The 15,384-nt window shown below is 44.1% G+C and overlaps 2 protein-coding genes across 2 annotated transcripts in view; both read right to left on the bottom strand.

Moving 5' to 3' along the window:
- Nucleotides 1-3,260: 3,260 nt before the first annotated feature.
- Nucleotides 3,261-6,667, bottom strand: LOC134860708 (uncharacterized). The gene is made up of 6 exons (XM_063877497.1): nucleotides 6,293-6,667; nucleotides 5,913-6,017; nucleotides 5,171-5,301; nucleotides 4,874-5,035; nucleotides 4,323-4,549; nucleotides 3,261-3,982 (listed from the first exon to the last, which is right to left on the bottom strand). The coding sequence occupies exons 1-6, from the start codon at nucleotides 6,357-6,359 to the stop codon at nucleotides 3,880-3,882; spliced, it is 795 nt and encodes a 264-aa protein (XP_063733567.1). The 5' UTR covers nucleotides 6,360-6,667; the 3' UTR covers nucleotides 3,261-3,879.
- An 832-nt stretch (nucleotides 6,668-7,499) lies between these two features.
- The window catches only part of LOC134860663 (FERM and PDZ domain-containing protein 4-like), a 46,419-nt gene continuing 38,534 nt past the window's right edge, over nucleotides 7,500-15,384 (bottom strand). The window contains exons 12-16 of the mRNA XM_063877433.1: nucleotides 13,724-13,813; nucleotides 13,467-13,649; nucleotides 13,250-13,388; nucleotides 11,917-12,900; nucleotides 7,500-11,714 (exon numbers count right to left, since the gene is read on the bottom strand). Coding sequence (XP_063733503.1) covers nucleotides 8,407-11,714; nucleotides 11,917-12,900; nucleotides 13,250-13,388; nucleotides 13,467-13,649; nucleotides 13,724-13,813 — 4,704 coding nt within the window. The 3' untranslated portion in view covers nucleotides 7,500-8,406. The remainder of the gene's footprint in view (nucleotides 11,715-11,916; nucleotides 12,901-13,249; nucleotides 13,389-13,466; nucleotides 13,650-13,723; nucleotides 13,814-15,384) is intronic.

Here is a 15,384-nt window from a genome sequence, read left to right as displayed (position 1 = left end):
AGCAGCACAGGCAGTATGAGAAAAATAAAGAGCTTTTTGAAGATTAAAGCATGAAGACATGTCACAGTAGAGGCAAGAAATACAAAGATGAACCTGAAATGAGCAGAATATGTCCCCTTTAAAGCTAGAGAACAATTACTTTTTGGGAAAACACTCCCTTCCTCTCTCTTGTCTGTTAGATCAATATGCAATATAGAGATGGAGCTAGCGGCTAATTAGCACAACGACAAAAAACACTCTAAAAAGATACTACAATCCACCTACAAGCATCTGTCATGCTTGCTAAGTTTATACAAATGTTTCCAAAGCTAACATCTGTCACTACCAATTGCATCTTTGGAAGAACGAGTACAGGACACATATTTTCTTAAATATCAAACTATTCCTTTACACAACCAAACAAGCACTGCTTCCAGTAAAACCCAGTAAACTACAGTACTTGTTTAAAGGCAAAACCACATACACGCATGCTGTGTAATACCTGTAAATATAATTGGAACTTAACTCTTTTGTTTAATAACCTTATTCAGAGCATGTTGAGTTGTCACAGCGGGACGAGCATGAGTGTTACAAATAATGCTAACAATGGCTCTGTTCCATTTAAATAAAGCCAAGACGGTGAGCCAGCATGCCAGGGCATTGAAATCTAAATGGTATGCAGCCATGCTTGTTTTTATGACATGTAAAAATGTCTGATCTACTAACTAATTTAGACCTAGAACACACAATAATGCAAATGAAGACCTAAGGGACCATTATTCAAATTGTCCCACTGTTCAAAATACATCCCAACCATTTATTTCAAAAGCAATCCTTTGTGAGTTATATAGCCCTGCAATGAATATTCACCAGAGCCTATTTCAATGTAGTCCTCATATTTTCTTACAAACTGTTTGGGGGCTATTATAGGTCACAGATAGAAAAACTATGAACACATATACATTAACTCCAAGTGATCATTTGGGGAATTAAATAACAAGCAATACCAGCCCACAGCAACTTGAACCAAAGCACTAAAAAGGAAGCTTGTACTGTAAAGACACTGTTAACTTTGGAGAAATGAGACTGTAAAGGTTGTCTGAAGGCAGCACATCTTTATCATGTACCTGCTGCACAGCTCTTGGTAATTCTCTTTCGGCTATCTGCCCTAGCTGCAGCGACAGATGTTAGAATGACAGTGCAGATGTCTGTGAGAGGAATATAGCAACGTAAAGCTATTGGAATCATGTACAAACACTCGGTATGTTCACTCAATCATTCTCAGTGGCTTCTGTGGCTCCTCGGGACTCAGCACTGCTGCTTTTCTTTCCTCACAGCTAGGTAACTGCTGCTAATTACCCTCACCTGGCATCAAAGGTGTAAATCAGCCCCTCATCAGAAGGCTGAGGAGGATCTACAGAGCACCAATATAAACTTCACATCCAACAAGAGGGACTTAGTCAATCCATGTGAACACAAGAGTTGTAAATTACTCTTTTTTTAATACACCCAACTCCCTACAGCCATTCCTCATCTATTTCTGAAGATGTATCTACATGGTACTCTTTAAAAGGGCTTTATTCAAGTCCATGCTAGTATTTTATGCATGTACTGTGACATTTCTACATGCTTTAATGTTCAAAAAGGTCTTTATTTTAAATTTATTTTTTACTCTGGTTGTTTTTTGTTTTTTTTCTAAATCTGGCAGTCATTGCCAAAGACCACATTTCATGACAAACAGATATAAATAGTAGTTTTCCATTTTAGACGACAACATACGTTGTCACAGTTTTGGGAGCCAGGTATAAACTCTTAAATATTATTATATTTTCTCCTGGTTTAACCTCTAGTAGCAAAATATAAAGCATTGGGGATTTTGAGCAATCTGAAAGGAGTCCTGTGTGGAGAGTTAAAATAGAGGATTTACAGCACTATGAAAGGGAAACTATGATGCAGACAGATCTATGTAGCTGCTAGCTCTGGCATCTTGCACTGCAGTGAAGGCACAGGGGACCACTAATGCATTGGGGTTGTTTTTTTTATATTATATTACATCTGCCGCCATGTTGTAATGAAAACATTTTACCTTCTACACTTCTTCAGCGTGCCTTGGACTTCTTAAAAGGGTTGTTTCTTCTACGGTGCCAAGACCAGTTAGCTATATTGCTAACCATAAAACACTCCTTGTTGCACATTAGATCCTGTCCTTCTGAATTTGCTAAGCATCTCTTAGTAGCCTCTAAAGAAGCTGCAGGAAAACTCCGGATAACACTTTAAAAAACATTTGCTCGGAGGACTAATCTTAGGTGATGCCAGGGCATGAATAATTAATTTTGAGGGTTTAGACAAACACTGGGATAATTCCCCATATTGTTATTTCTGTAATTAGAGGCAAACAAAGAAGGACCAAGACATCAGCACGAAAGAGTTTAACTATAAAGCTGTTATATTCGCAAATATTAACTTGCCATGGCTGTAATATCACTATTTTCCACTCCCTACAACACCCTGGAGACAAATAAGGGTATTAACATTGCCTTTTAAATCATAAAACACAAATGACTTAAGGTACAATATATTCCTATGATTTCATAGGAGATAAAATTCCCTTAAGGACAATAATGTCACTATATGCATAATAAAAGTAATACAACATCTTAATTCTGGCACAGCAGGAAGACTGCATGTCAGCAGACAGCTCATTATCTTGAACCCTGAATAGCATTTTAAAGTATCTAATATTCACTCTACAGAGCCATGGCAACAGCTGTTTCCACATTGGTATTGACATTGCTTCTCTATTTAAGCCAGAAAACCTGAGAATAATGACGCTGGGTGTGGGAAAAAGGTGCGACGTTGGCGCCATCTAGTGGCGTACAATGGTAACTGCAGCAGCATCGCGCTCAGTGCCAGAGGACGAATGATCACTGCATTGATTGATTAATCCTATTATCTACTACAATGTCCCGTCTTTTAGACCCGCAGTCTCCAATCAAGGGGCTTTACGAACTCCAGTTTACAAATCAGCGGGCCCAGGCCACTAATCAACATCCACTGCCTGCTAATCGATTCCAGACAAAAACTACTTACTGCTACACCGAACAGTAAGCATACTGGAAGAAAGCATGGTCCTCTATACTACAAAAACACAGGATAGAGTATGTGACCTAATAAACTATATGAACATTTGATTTGTAGTCATATATTTCCCTATCAACGCCTGGGAAATACAATTTAGAAAAATGCAGGCAGTAAAGCCAAAACACAACAAATCAACAATATTTTAAATAGTTTAAAGTCAGAACTTTATTGAAAATAGGAGTCTATTTTATCAAAAGATTTCAAGTTTTTTTAGGACAAATGGCAGGAGTGCAATCATTGACAGACAATTTTCTACGACACATGTAAAAAACCCACTACAGTCAAACAGTTTCAAGTACTGCCAAGAGGACACACACACAGAAACACACACACACACACACCCTTATAAAGCAACACCACATTCCATACTTTTACATGTCAACGGTCGATGCAAAGGCTTTTCTAAAAATATACAAACTATTTAATTATACATCCGTGGCAGCACCATCTGAACGCAGCATTTGTTCAGGCTGCTACTTAATGCGTGTTCATTACATTAACCAGCGATAAATACATCCTGAGGTCTGCCATGCAGCAAATGTCACTCCCAACAATACTCTCCAGCTGATTCAAAAATGCACTGTGATTAAATAAGACATTTCATTACATTTAAGATTGCTGGCCTTTGAAGAATACTGCCGTGTTTTTCCAAAGAAACACCACGTACGCTGATTTTGGCACACACAGATTATGTAATTCATCCATGAGTCACTCTTTTCACCGGGGGTGCAGCCAGCTGGTTTGATAGTGTTCCTCAAGTTACTTTGTATCCATGGACAAGTCATTGGCACATCCCATAATCCTTTGCAACTCGTGAATACAGGGCACAAACGACTGGCTGTGCATCTGAGCCAAGTTGAACCTAGAGAGAGAAACAACGTTAGACAGGTTTATTCTGGATACCTTCTCAGTTTGATGAACCATTAAAGGTTTTCTGTGATTGTGAGTGTGATTACCCAAACCCAGGGAACCAGTCAGGAAATATATTTGTTTCAGATCAAAAAGAGGCTAGGTATACCTCAAAACCACCATTTTGATTTTGACTGAATCTCAGTTTAGCTGCTACAGTCATTGAAAGTACTGATAAGGACGATACAAACACATTGTATGCATCCCAAAGAAGTGTAATCTCATTATAGAGGATGTTGCCGTGTGATTATTGACACTATCAACTCAGATCTGTGTGATGATCAAAGTGTTACCTTCTGAGCAGCTCGCGGCCTCTGTTGGGTTCAGGCTGGTGGTGCTGCAGGGCGGTGAGGCTGTGAGAGGCCAAGATGCTGTAACACTGTTCTCGCATAGCATTGTGGTTCGCCGTGTCCCACTGCGGCAACTCGCTGGTGTATCGCCACGCCAGTAACGTGTGCTCCATAACGGCATCCCACTCTTTGTTCCTCAGGAAAACCTGGCCCCACTCCTGACACGAAACCTGAGGGGGAGGAAGGAGGAAACTTAGCATTACACCGTGAAACACCCTGGTAAAAATGGCGGAGCTTTTACTAACAGTAACAAAAATAATTGTCTTTTAGAAATGCTCGATGAAAAAAGGAATAGCAGCGGTGAATTTAAAGTCTAAAATAATATAGAAAATAGATTTTACATTACTGCAAACAAGAACTGGACAACATTAAGAGTTCTTGATTTGGAAAAACTAACAAATCTTCCTTGTTTTGACTAAATAATATACTATATACAAGTTGGCTAAATCTGCAGATTCACACATTGCTGAAAAAAAAATCCCACATATACTCACTTTAAAGGCCACCAAGTGAGGATAAGCTTTCCTGTAGCAGTGAGCATCCCTGTTGGAGCCGAGCCGCGAGTACGGTATGGATCTGTAAACATTTGCTTTCTTCAGCTGCAGGTCTTCCTGGAGATACTTCAGGTCAGACGCTAGGACCCTGGGTTCTTGGCTCTGGGATGAAATGCAACACATTTCAGATTAGATTGCATGTAGTGAAGGTTGGGTTATTTTACATTTCTGCTACTCGCATAGGATGTTGCATCTTGTGTCATTAATACTGTTATGGGAAATGGCCAGTGTGTGTACCTGTTCAACGAGGATGAGGGATCTGATCAGCTGTACAAGCTGCTGTTGAGAGAGAGGGGTATGGTGCTCGTCCATTTTCTCACACTGCTCCTCTATCCTCTTACTCCACACACCACCAATAGACAAATCCACTGAAAAAACAGAAAAGAATATGGTTAGACAATGATAGGATAAATAACAAATCTGCAGGAGGCTTACAATAATCCCAGAGAAGGCTGCATGATTTGGATAAAATAAGCAATTGTGATTAATTTGACTGATATTGCCATTGTGATACGACATTAGAAGGAATTACAATCATTTTCTCATTGAAAAGTAGGTAAAATGATCATGTGTAGACCACACATGATCATTTTTAACTAAGAGGGTCTGTACCAAGCAGGGATTTTTAAATTAGGTCTCTCAAGTACCGATCGCAAGCATGGACTTCATATTTTGCTTTTATCAAATACTGCACTTCCTACAATTTGGATATTGCACTAGTTAATATTGCAAATGTTTTGTCATTACCTTTAGAAATTAATTACTGGGCAGGTAGATGCAGATAAACTTTTATTGACTAATTTTAAATCTCATTGATGCTGCCAATTACCCCAACATTGAGTCACAATGGAGACAGGACTTTAAACTAATAATCACAACTCGTTTTTATCATCCCCCCCCCCCCCTCCATTTAACCAGCTCAAAAAAGCAAACAAATGCTACTGCAGGTGAATTGATCGTGGTTTCGTTTCATACTTACACGAGTGCACACGCTTTGTGTTTGCAGTTGCATTTCTCCCTTTCGGAAGTGGAGATGGAGCCAAACGAGCACTTAAAATCTCTAGATATGACCTCCTAATGCGTGCTGTTAAAAGAAGAATTGAATTTAACAATCATATTCATAGTTATTCTTAACACAGAGCATCTTATATAGACAGTAGGAATTGCATTTTAAATAAGGATGTGCCACCATATAGTTGGATGAACTGACAGTTGTGTTGATAGTAGATTAACCGCCTACTAGTCCTGTAGGCGCGCTCCTGTGATAACATTAGCATGATAGCAAAGTGGCGGGTCCTTCACAAAGAACACACATAACAGGACTATTTGAAGCCTAAAGTAAAACTATTTAAGGCTTACCTGCAATTTTGGGTTGTGGAGCAGGGATTTCCACCAATGCACGTCGTGGCTGACACACAGCTGCCATTCTGTTACAAGTTATCTGTTAATTACGGAGCTAACTACCTGCTAGCAGCCAGGGACGCTAGCTGAACTTTAAACCCCACGGGGTAACGACAGTAACTTTTCCACGGTAACAGTAGATAATTCCCACTATTAGTCGCTTTCATACGCGTCGCTGCTGTTTCAAAGCTCGCAAATGTCCGATACAAAGTAAAAAAGTGCTTGAATTTAACTACAAAAAGTCCCTGCTCTAGTAAAGGTTGCATCAAGAGGTGAAGAGAGACTGACAACTTTTTGTCTGCTTCACCGCCAGCACAATGCTGATGAAGCGCGCCACAGGAGTTGCAACGGGGGCTGGGTTTTGCTGAATCCGACGATCTGATTGGTTGCCGTTGCAGCATGTGGAGAACAGGCGCCCAAAATGCTAATGAGGTCCTTCCCCCACAGCTGCACTGCTTGGGGGAAATGACCACGTGACCAACACACGCTTGGCTCGTGCACAAATGAGTACACACGCGCATTATAGTGCTTTTTGTATTATTTTCCTTTAGATGTCAGTATTTGTAGAGTGCGTTAACGCATCTTAAGCATAGACTGCATGGAGTACTCATGATCTGTCATTCAATTTGTGTCCTAATATTAATGTTGCTAAAACCACATTTTAAACATATTTTTAATAAGATGTCACTACACTCACATGCCTCAGTTATCCTATTTATTTTAGTTTTAATACTTGCTAACCAGCAGGTTCATAAGTCTTCCCTCCTTGTTGGTGTAATGGTGTATTTGTTTTCCATCAGGTACATACAGCTGGGGCCACTCATAAACATTTTATTTTAGTAAGAGGAATAATGACAACACATAACCTTTACTCACTCAAATTATCCATTATAATGTATAATCTATTTAACCCCACACTTTCAACTTGTATTAAACTATTACTTCATCTAATTTAAATCCAGTGGCTTGAGTTTAAAGGCCATCTGCAGCCATCGTCAACCCTAAACTTGTACAAAAAGTTGACGTAAAATATCTGGAACTACTAAAAAGATGTCTACGTTGCATTCAAAGCATTATTATATACTAGCATGCTACATTAAACCATTCAAACCAAGAGACACATGGCAACAATATCTGTAAAATGTTTTTTAATAGGTCGGTGGATTATTGAAAAAAAAAAACAGGAATTGTATTTCTTCTCAAGATACATTACTGCATCCTGATACAGAGTGTGGAATAATAAATCATTCGTGCACACAACTTATTCCAAAACATAAGATAATAAACACACAAACGTATATAAATAAATTATTAGAGATAATTAACACAGTGTTCAATCTGACATGTTTTGTAATAAATAAAAAAATCTAGATTGTTAATATTAACAGAGTATTATATGTATATATATTTACCTTTTTTGGGAATAGTGCTTTATATACTGTTTATAATTCAGAAAATAATCTATGTGGTAAATCATGAAGCTGTGGTAGATGCAGTGCAGTGTTTTCAACATTTCTGACAGATATTTCTCTTAGCTTGCAAGAGACAACCACACTTTCCTCACTTGACTGACAGTGACACATTTCCACAGGTTAATAGTAAATATCTGTAGTAAGACTGCACTTACTGAACTGATTGAACTGAAAGTGAATTATTCCAGCATGGTACAATATTAGCTCATTTGCTTCTTGACACTGCTACGGCAAATAATATAGTTATATATTGTATTTATGTACATTATATACATATTTTAAAATAAGTAACATAATGCACAGGTAAAAGGGTATCTATTAGGTACATATGATATTACAAAGGTCTGTGACAGTATGGCTTTGTAAATAAACATTACAATATTGTCATCAGAAAAAAGCAAGGGCAGTCAGAAGGGACTGCCTTTCAGCATCTTACTCTTTATTTTGTGTAATGTTCAACTGCAACTACACTTTATTGGTTTTGATATGGAGATCGTCTAGACCTTGTATGAAAAATATATCCAGCAGAACTAACATGATGCTTAAAGACAGACTTCTACTGACTGCGTAGGCCACACTATAAAGCATAAAGAGTAGCCTCTACTTGCTAAGCAGCGTTTTAAGGGAGCGGGTGAGTGCGTTCGCAATGGCCGACATGGTGCTGGAGTGGCGGACCAGGGCCTTCATGCTGTGCTCCCCTGGTGCTCCCACGGTGGCAGCCTCAGCCGCTTTGAGCAGACAGATGTAGTTCATAACAACCTCGTCCACCTTTGCAACGACCTCTCTCTGTTGGTGTGAGGCTGAAGCTCCGAGCCCCCTCACCAGACACATGCAGGCTTCGCAGAGACAGCACAGCACCTGGAAGCTACATGTCACAGCTAGCAGCATCTCCTCAGGACTGCTGTGAGCCTGCGCCATCCTGCGGCATGCCCGGCCTAATTCTTTCGACTCCACGGAGAGGAGCTGCTTGTACTGGGAAACATCCTGGAGGGGCATCTGGGCTCCGCGATCGCAGCGACCTACGCTGGATCTCACCAGAGCGATGAGCTCGCTGGCGTCACGGCGGACATCGACGAAGCCGGACGGGAAGCCGTACATCCGGTCCTTGAGTGCGTTGATTCGGGCGAGCCGGTCGCTAAAGCTCATGTTATTGAGGACCTCTCCATACAGCTGCTCTCCAGCTACATCCACGGCTGCACTACAGGGCGACATGGCTGCAGCTGCACCGCCATTATCCATATCGCTGCCACCACGGCTTCTTCTGGTACTCTCCCACTCAATTTCATCGTCCTCTCCCTCACACTTACGTTTGAAGAAGCAGTAGCTAAAAGGCCCGTTGCATCTCCAGGGACTGGTGTCTAGTTTTTGAGAGCCCTTCATGTGTTTCTGCAATGGAAACGCCACAGAAGCCCTTCTGCTGTCTATCCTGCTGCCGGTAGACCAGCATGTGTTGGAAGACACAGAGCCCTGGGAGTAGCTCTTGGAGAGCCGCTTCCTCGTCGGCCTGCGCTGGACTTTGGTCTCACCTTGCTGGGGCACAGATGGTGACAACGGCTGTTGGCTCCGGCTCCGTGTGGGCTTATCGAACAGAGTCTCCACGCTCTCAGAGCCGCCAGTCACGTTGCTGGTGCTGCGCCTGAGCTCCCGGCCCCGTTGCAGGCTATTGCAGAAGGGATCCGTCTGCGGGTTAGTGGCCTGAATGTGGTTCTGCCGGGCCTGGACAGAATAGGGGATGTTATCCTGTGTGCAGTTGCTGGATCTAGCATTGGCTTGCAAGGGAGAAGACAAAGGAGGTGGTGTGGGAGGTGGTGGAGGAGGCGGGTTGGGAGTTGGAGATGTAATGCAAGCCCTATTGCCGGTAGATATCTGCCTGCTAAAAGCTGAAGGGTGGTCTCCCCTTCCTAGAGAGACGGTGTTGAGGTCTGCCCGTTGACCACTTACACTGGGGGCGGCAGAGAAATAGAGAGAATCATTAGGACGAGAATGAGGAGACTGACGAGCTGCATGCTTTGCCCTCGGGTCTGACCTGAACCAGTCCTCAGTGCTGTTACTAGGTTGGCTTCTTGACCGAGGTGGGGGACGGTTATTGGTACCCCCACTGTCACGGTTTCCAACAGTATTGAAACCCCCATCGCGACTGATACAGCCCTCTCTCTTATACAGCGAAAGGAATTGCTCCGGGTCCATACCACTCCTCTCTAGTTCACTCTCCAGGCCCGAAAAGGAGCTTCTCCTCTCTGCCGCAGCCGGCCTTAAATCTAGACTCTCGTTCAGCCTCTGAGCATGCATGTCGAGACTCCCCTTGAGTTTGGCAGGAAGCGTGGCAGAATGGTATGACTGAGGGGTTTTATTTGCCAGCAGCGTGGGGTTCGGGGTGACTAAATTTGGGCTGAGGAACGGGGAGGATATCGAGGAAGGCATACACGGGCAGCGAGTTATGGTGTTGCTCCTATTCTTAACCATTTCCACAAGCTGAGGGTTGCTAGTAATAAAGCGCCTGGTGTCCTTCTTTACCGCCCCTCCCATGCCTGCACTGTGCAGCTTCCCTCCCTGATGCATCTGGCTGACTGTTAGATAGTTAATCAGCTGTCTGTAGGCCTCGCTGCCCTCCTTCTGGTTCATCCCCTTTAAACAGGTCTGTTGCTTAGCATGCACATCATTGTGGGGCCTCTTGCTCCCAGTACCTGTGGTCTCTTTATGCTTAGACAGCATGGCTGAAGAGGGCCGGCTTGGTTCAGCCCCGGCGGCGGGAGGGTGAATGTTGGGCAGCATTTTCCGTAGGAGCGCCGGATCCGCATGAGGGTGGAGGTCTTTCCCCTGAGCGCTCTGGCCGCGAGACATCCCCGGTTTGTTATCTTCGTGGTTTAGCACCCTGAGCAACGAGGAGGAGGAGCTAGAAAGCGGTTGTCTCTGCGAATGCCGGTGTTTTGCTTCAACCGCGCCAGGGCCGAGAGGGGAGTCGGTCGGGGTGGCGCAGGCACTGCTGTTGGTGCTGCCCCCCGCATCCAATGAGGAGCACAGAGACCCCTGGAGGGAACTGTGGGCTTCTCCTTGCAGATTTGAAATCCTTTTTGCCAGATGGTACTCGCACAGGCGTGCGACACTCTGCTGTCGAGAAATGGGCTGATGATCGTTCTGCATGTCCGATCCCTGCTCGGACCCCCCTGTTCTGGACTGTTTGGTCGGGGACAGCAGTGAAGCAACGACTAGATGTTCGTCTTGCTCCAGAGCCGCCGCTCCATTATCGTCCCCAGCATCTAACATGCGATTGGAGGAGGCGGAGGGAGGGCGGGGGAGTGTGTGCTGCTCCCTGGGGAGGCTGTTCATTGCAATGGCCTCAGCTGCAGAGTTTTCTACCAAAAAAGAGTTCTGTCTTCGTTGACTCTCCCCTCGCTCGCAGAAGGAAGTGCGCTGGTCCATTTCCAGATGGACGCGGCTCCCTCCAGCCTCCCCTCGGTGCCCCTCCCTTGTGCTGAAGGTGTTGTACTTCCCGCTGGAGTCTGCAGACTTCTTGTGATGCTTGCCTCCTGGTGTGGTTGAACTGGGGCGCTGCAGAGTTGCTGAGAGGTTAGTCTGGGTCCTCAACACCAACGTGTCTTGCCCCGATGATGAAGCAGTGTCCAATAGCGGGCTCCGCCGTGGGGGAACTGCTGGAGGGTGGAGGTGTCGCGTCGGACTACGGGGTCTCTTCTGTATTGTCCCTACTGGGGTGGGTGACACGGGGAAATCAGTTTTCTCCTCAAGTAAAGGTTGGTACCCCTCCCTCGTGGCTACCAGGAGACGCATGTGGCTCTCGTTGAGCCGGTGAGAGGCGGCCAGCTCAGAGATCTCCGTCATCTCCGAGGAGTTGGTCTCATTCCCAGAATCTGAGGACGATTCGGCGCTCAAGCCTCGAGACCTGTACGCTCCTAGAAGATCAGAGATAGGAAGTTAAATATGGGTCAATACGTTTAAGTTTGAGAAGGCACGTATCCTGGTGTCATGGATGTGTTTTTACTAAATGAAAGGAGGCAAGAAGGCACAGAAGTAAAGCTAAACGGTAGGGATAAAACACATTAATGGCAACAAATAATGACTAAAAGGTAAAAGTAAACAAGAGTATAAACATACCTGGATTGCTGTTGCTGTTGCTGGGTGGTGGGGGTGGCGGTGGTGGAGGCCTCTGCTCAGAGACAGACAGAGCCTCCACTGCCAGTAAAGTTTTCATGACTGCATTATCCAGCCTTCTCTCCCCTCCCCTGCTACCCTCCGCCTCCTCATGAGTCGGAACGGCGTCGATTAACGACACCGGGATGTCGTTGTTCTCCCGTGTGCTTAGCGGCCTTCCCTCCGGTGCGCCGTCCTCGTCCGAGCTGTCCCGAAAACCCGGAGGCGGGGCTGCGATGGCGAGGTTAAGAGTCTGCAGCAGCGTGTCGTCCTCCGGTTCGTCCATGCTGTCGTCTCCCTCGGGGGGAGGTAAGGAGGTGAGGTCGATGATGTCGTCGGTGGAACCGGACAGCGTGAGGAAGGTGGCCGTCGCTAACCCTCCCTGGTTGCCGCAGTTCTCAGTCACGGGTGTCCCGCCTGTGGAGTCTTCATCGTCGTCATCATCCTCTGCGTCGTCCGTCGTGTCGCGGTAAAACAGGTCCCTCAGAAGCGGCTCCTCCCCCCCCTCCTCAGTTATAATGTTACTGTACACGTGCGTCAGGCCGCTGAACTGAAACGGCACCCTGTCCTGAGGCCGGAAGTCTGTGTTGTTGTGCAAGTATGGCGGTCTGTGCTCGGGGACTTCAGGGCTCTCCATCAGCCTCTCATAGCCTAAGTTCTTGGGCCGGTTCAAAGGAGGGTCCCCCCCGAAAATAAATGACACCTTAGCACTCCGAGGTGAGTCTTGAGGTTTGTGTCTGGTCGCTGGGGGAAGAGGAGGAGGTAGCGGACTTCTGCGAGTGCCAAGGTCTCTGTCGGGGTTCTGTTGATCGTTGAAGTAAGACGGGATGCTCTGCCCGTTGTCTGAATACTGCGAGTTCCTGTTGTACACCTCTCCCTGGCTGGGGGGGGCCTCCTCATTGTCCCCCAAAGACGTGCTGTACGGCCACTCCAGGACGCGATCCTGACCTGCACGGAGCAGAAATAAAAGTCCTAATTATGTGATGTGTTTTATATTTCATGTGGATGAAATTTTAAAGTGGCTCGGTTTTTTTTGGAGTGCTCCACTTCTTCTGAGACTTCTGAGGTTTTACACTGCACTGTGAAGCATCAAATTTTAAGCCTGCAAGTCTTGTTCTCCTCAACTTTTTCTGAATATCTGAGTGCTCTGCCAGGACATAGATTGTGTTGCTACAACCTAAAACATTTCACGGGAAACAATTAAAACATAGACACGCGTTGAACTGTACATGTACTATTGAAATGCATAAATGAGTAAAAAATCCACACTGACACACACATGCACACATTAACTCACTAGGGTCATCCCCTCCGATGCTGTTGCATAGGGGCATGCTGAAGATAGATCTCCTTGCGTCCACTAGGAGGCGGTAGTATCCTGCTGTCAGACAGGCCAGGTTCATGGCATCACTGGACTCCATGATCAGCGTGATGGGCTGAAAAAACAACACCTATTTTTATTCCTGTAGGGTAGAATTATATTTTATGGCACTTTCTGACAGATCTGTGCTCACCCTGACATCCAGGACATGCAGCTCCAGCCGGACGTTGGTTTCGTCCTCAGTGAGGATCTCGATGCGGTTCACGTGGCTGAAGTCGGCCAACAGGGCCACTAGGTTGGTCCGTGTGTTGATGACATGACTGATGCCGTAGCGGGGGCCCACTAACAGCGTCACATCTGTCTGCTTCTCCCCTTGCTGCGGAAAAATAAACCAGGTGTTTATCCGAAAAGATAGAGTTCGAAACTTTCCTCTCAGAATAATGGTCTTACCAGTAGTATTGATTTGAACTCCCTCCCTCCGTAGAGTCTGAGTTCACTGAGGTACCTCAGGTAATGCACCTTGGCCTGCAAAGCGGTCAGCTGCACAGAAGTGAAATATATAAGTAAGCATTAAAACCAGAATCACTTCCACCTGAACAATTACCTCCTAATGCTATGATGTAAAGCACTCTGGAGCCATTCTGATCCGGGCTGCTGATTTTCCATTGTGTGGATGTGCTCAGCCGTTTAGAGTCAATGAGATTTTCAACTTTAAAGTGCATTTATGCTGATGCCTGCACAGAGACACACATATCTATGCCATGGTTTCTGTATTCATTTGTAATTCTTCATTTCTATACATTTATATCACTAACAGTACTACTCAGATGTATATGGTACACAGGTTTCTACAGCTGGAGTACTTACTAGTTTAGGATATAATTCATAATAGTTTTTTATAATAGTACTATAATTTACTCCTTTTCTTCAACGTATTCTTCTTTCTGTGTCTATGTACTGTATGCACCTAATTTTATTGTAACAGACAATAACAATACATTTTTTAACAATAAATCCAATGCCCTTAATAACTTTTTAATGGTCCGCAGGACTTTATCTATTGTACATTCTCCTGGTTGCACCTAAATTTAAGATTAGTCTCAGACACAAAGGGCTAATGGGCTGTTTCACCTTGCCAGACATCTCCATTAAAAATAATTTACTGATTTGATTTTTTAATTCCTGCTCAGTCTTTCCACAAAAGAAAGTGAGCTGTCTGATAAATTCAAGGCCGTAACAAGAGAGCTAATATGCAGCGTCAATGTTTTGGGTAGCTTGTCAGTGTGTTGATGTTGTTTGGACGTCTTTCTCCCTAATGAGCGGACTGGATATCAGCTGTCACTGTGAATGCAAATGATCAGCCTGCACATCATACTTGCTGCAGGCTTCAGGGGGAGGAGATCAATATCCCTCCGGTAAGCCTGACATTTTATACACAAATATTGAGACCAGGTGTGTGAAATAAATTCCTACACCCACCACATGAAGCTGTGTAAGGCAAGTTAAGTTAGAGACGTGCTGATGAGTTATGTCGGCCTTTCAGCCTCAGTAAATGCTGGCTTGGAGACTTTATATCTTATAAAAAAACTCTCATCATTAATACAAAACTTGAATTTATGTTTCTTTTTTTCTTTCATGTGTCCCTAATATTGACTTGAAATGAAAACACCTACTGGCTTGAGCTGGAAAGTAGTGCTTTTACAGCAGAAAAGTGAAAAATCAACAACAACAATATGCGCGGAAGTCTTTGGCAAACTCTATCAGATACACTTTTGACCTTTTAATTTTTATGTGAGCCGTACAACTGAAGGATTGATTACATATTTATAAAACTGCACATTTCCCCCTGAAAATGCATGGTATTTTAGTTAAAATCCCAACAACTCAGAAACACTACAACACTACTACTGAAATCTTTAAAAAGGGGCCAAAAATATATCACATCATTTGAAAAGTAATTTCCTAAAACAGCTGAGCTCTAGGTCTTGGTCAGAAGGGCTTAATACATACAGTATTTGGCTCTGTGATGAAAGCATGATGGTGTTTGTGGGATTGTCTCAAAATAAACTATGGGGCCACATGTGACCGACAGCAATCTTAAGACGCACAGA

The sequence above is a fragment of the Eleginops maclovinus genome, chromosome 24 (assembly GCF_036324505.1).
Source record: "Eleginops maclovinus isolate JMC-PN-2008 ecotype Puerto Natales chromosome 24, JC_Emac_rtc_rv5, whole genome shotgun sequence".
NCBI classification, from domain to species: Eukaryota; Metazoa; Chordata; class Actinopteri; order Perciformes; family Eleginopidae; genus Eleginops; species Eleginops maclovinus.
Note: the sequence above shows the minus strand (reverse complement) of the source record. Positions and strands in the feature narration are given on the sequence as shown.

Bases quoted from the DNA above. Each gene is read 5' to 3' on its own strand.
- LOC134860708 (XM_063877497.1), bottom strand. From the start codon at position 6,359: ATGGCAGCTGTGTGTCAGCCACGACGTGCATTGGTGGAAATCCCTGCT. The intron at 6,018-6,292 runs GTAAGCCTTAAA...TTCTTTTAACAG, and splicing joins TCCACAACCCAAAATTGCAG to CACGCATTAGGAGGTCATAT. The intron at 4,550-4,873 runs GTGAGTATATGT...CCTCCCCCTCAG, and splicing joins CTCACTTGGTGGCCTTTAAA to GTTTCGTGTCAGGAGTGGGG.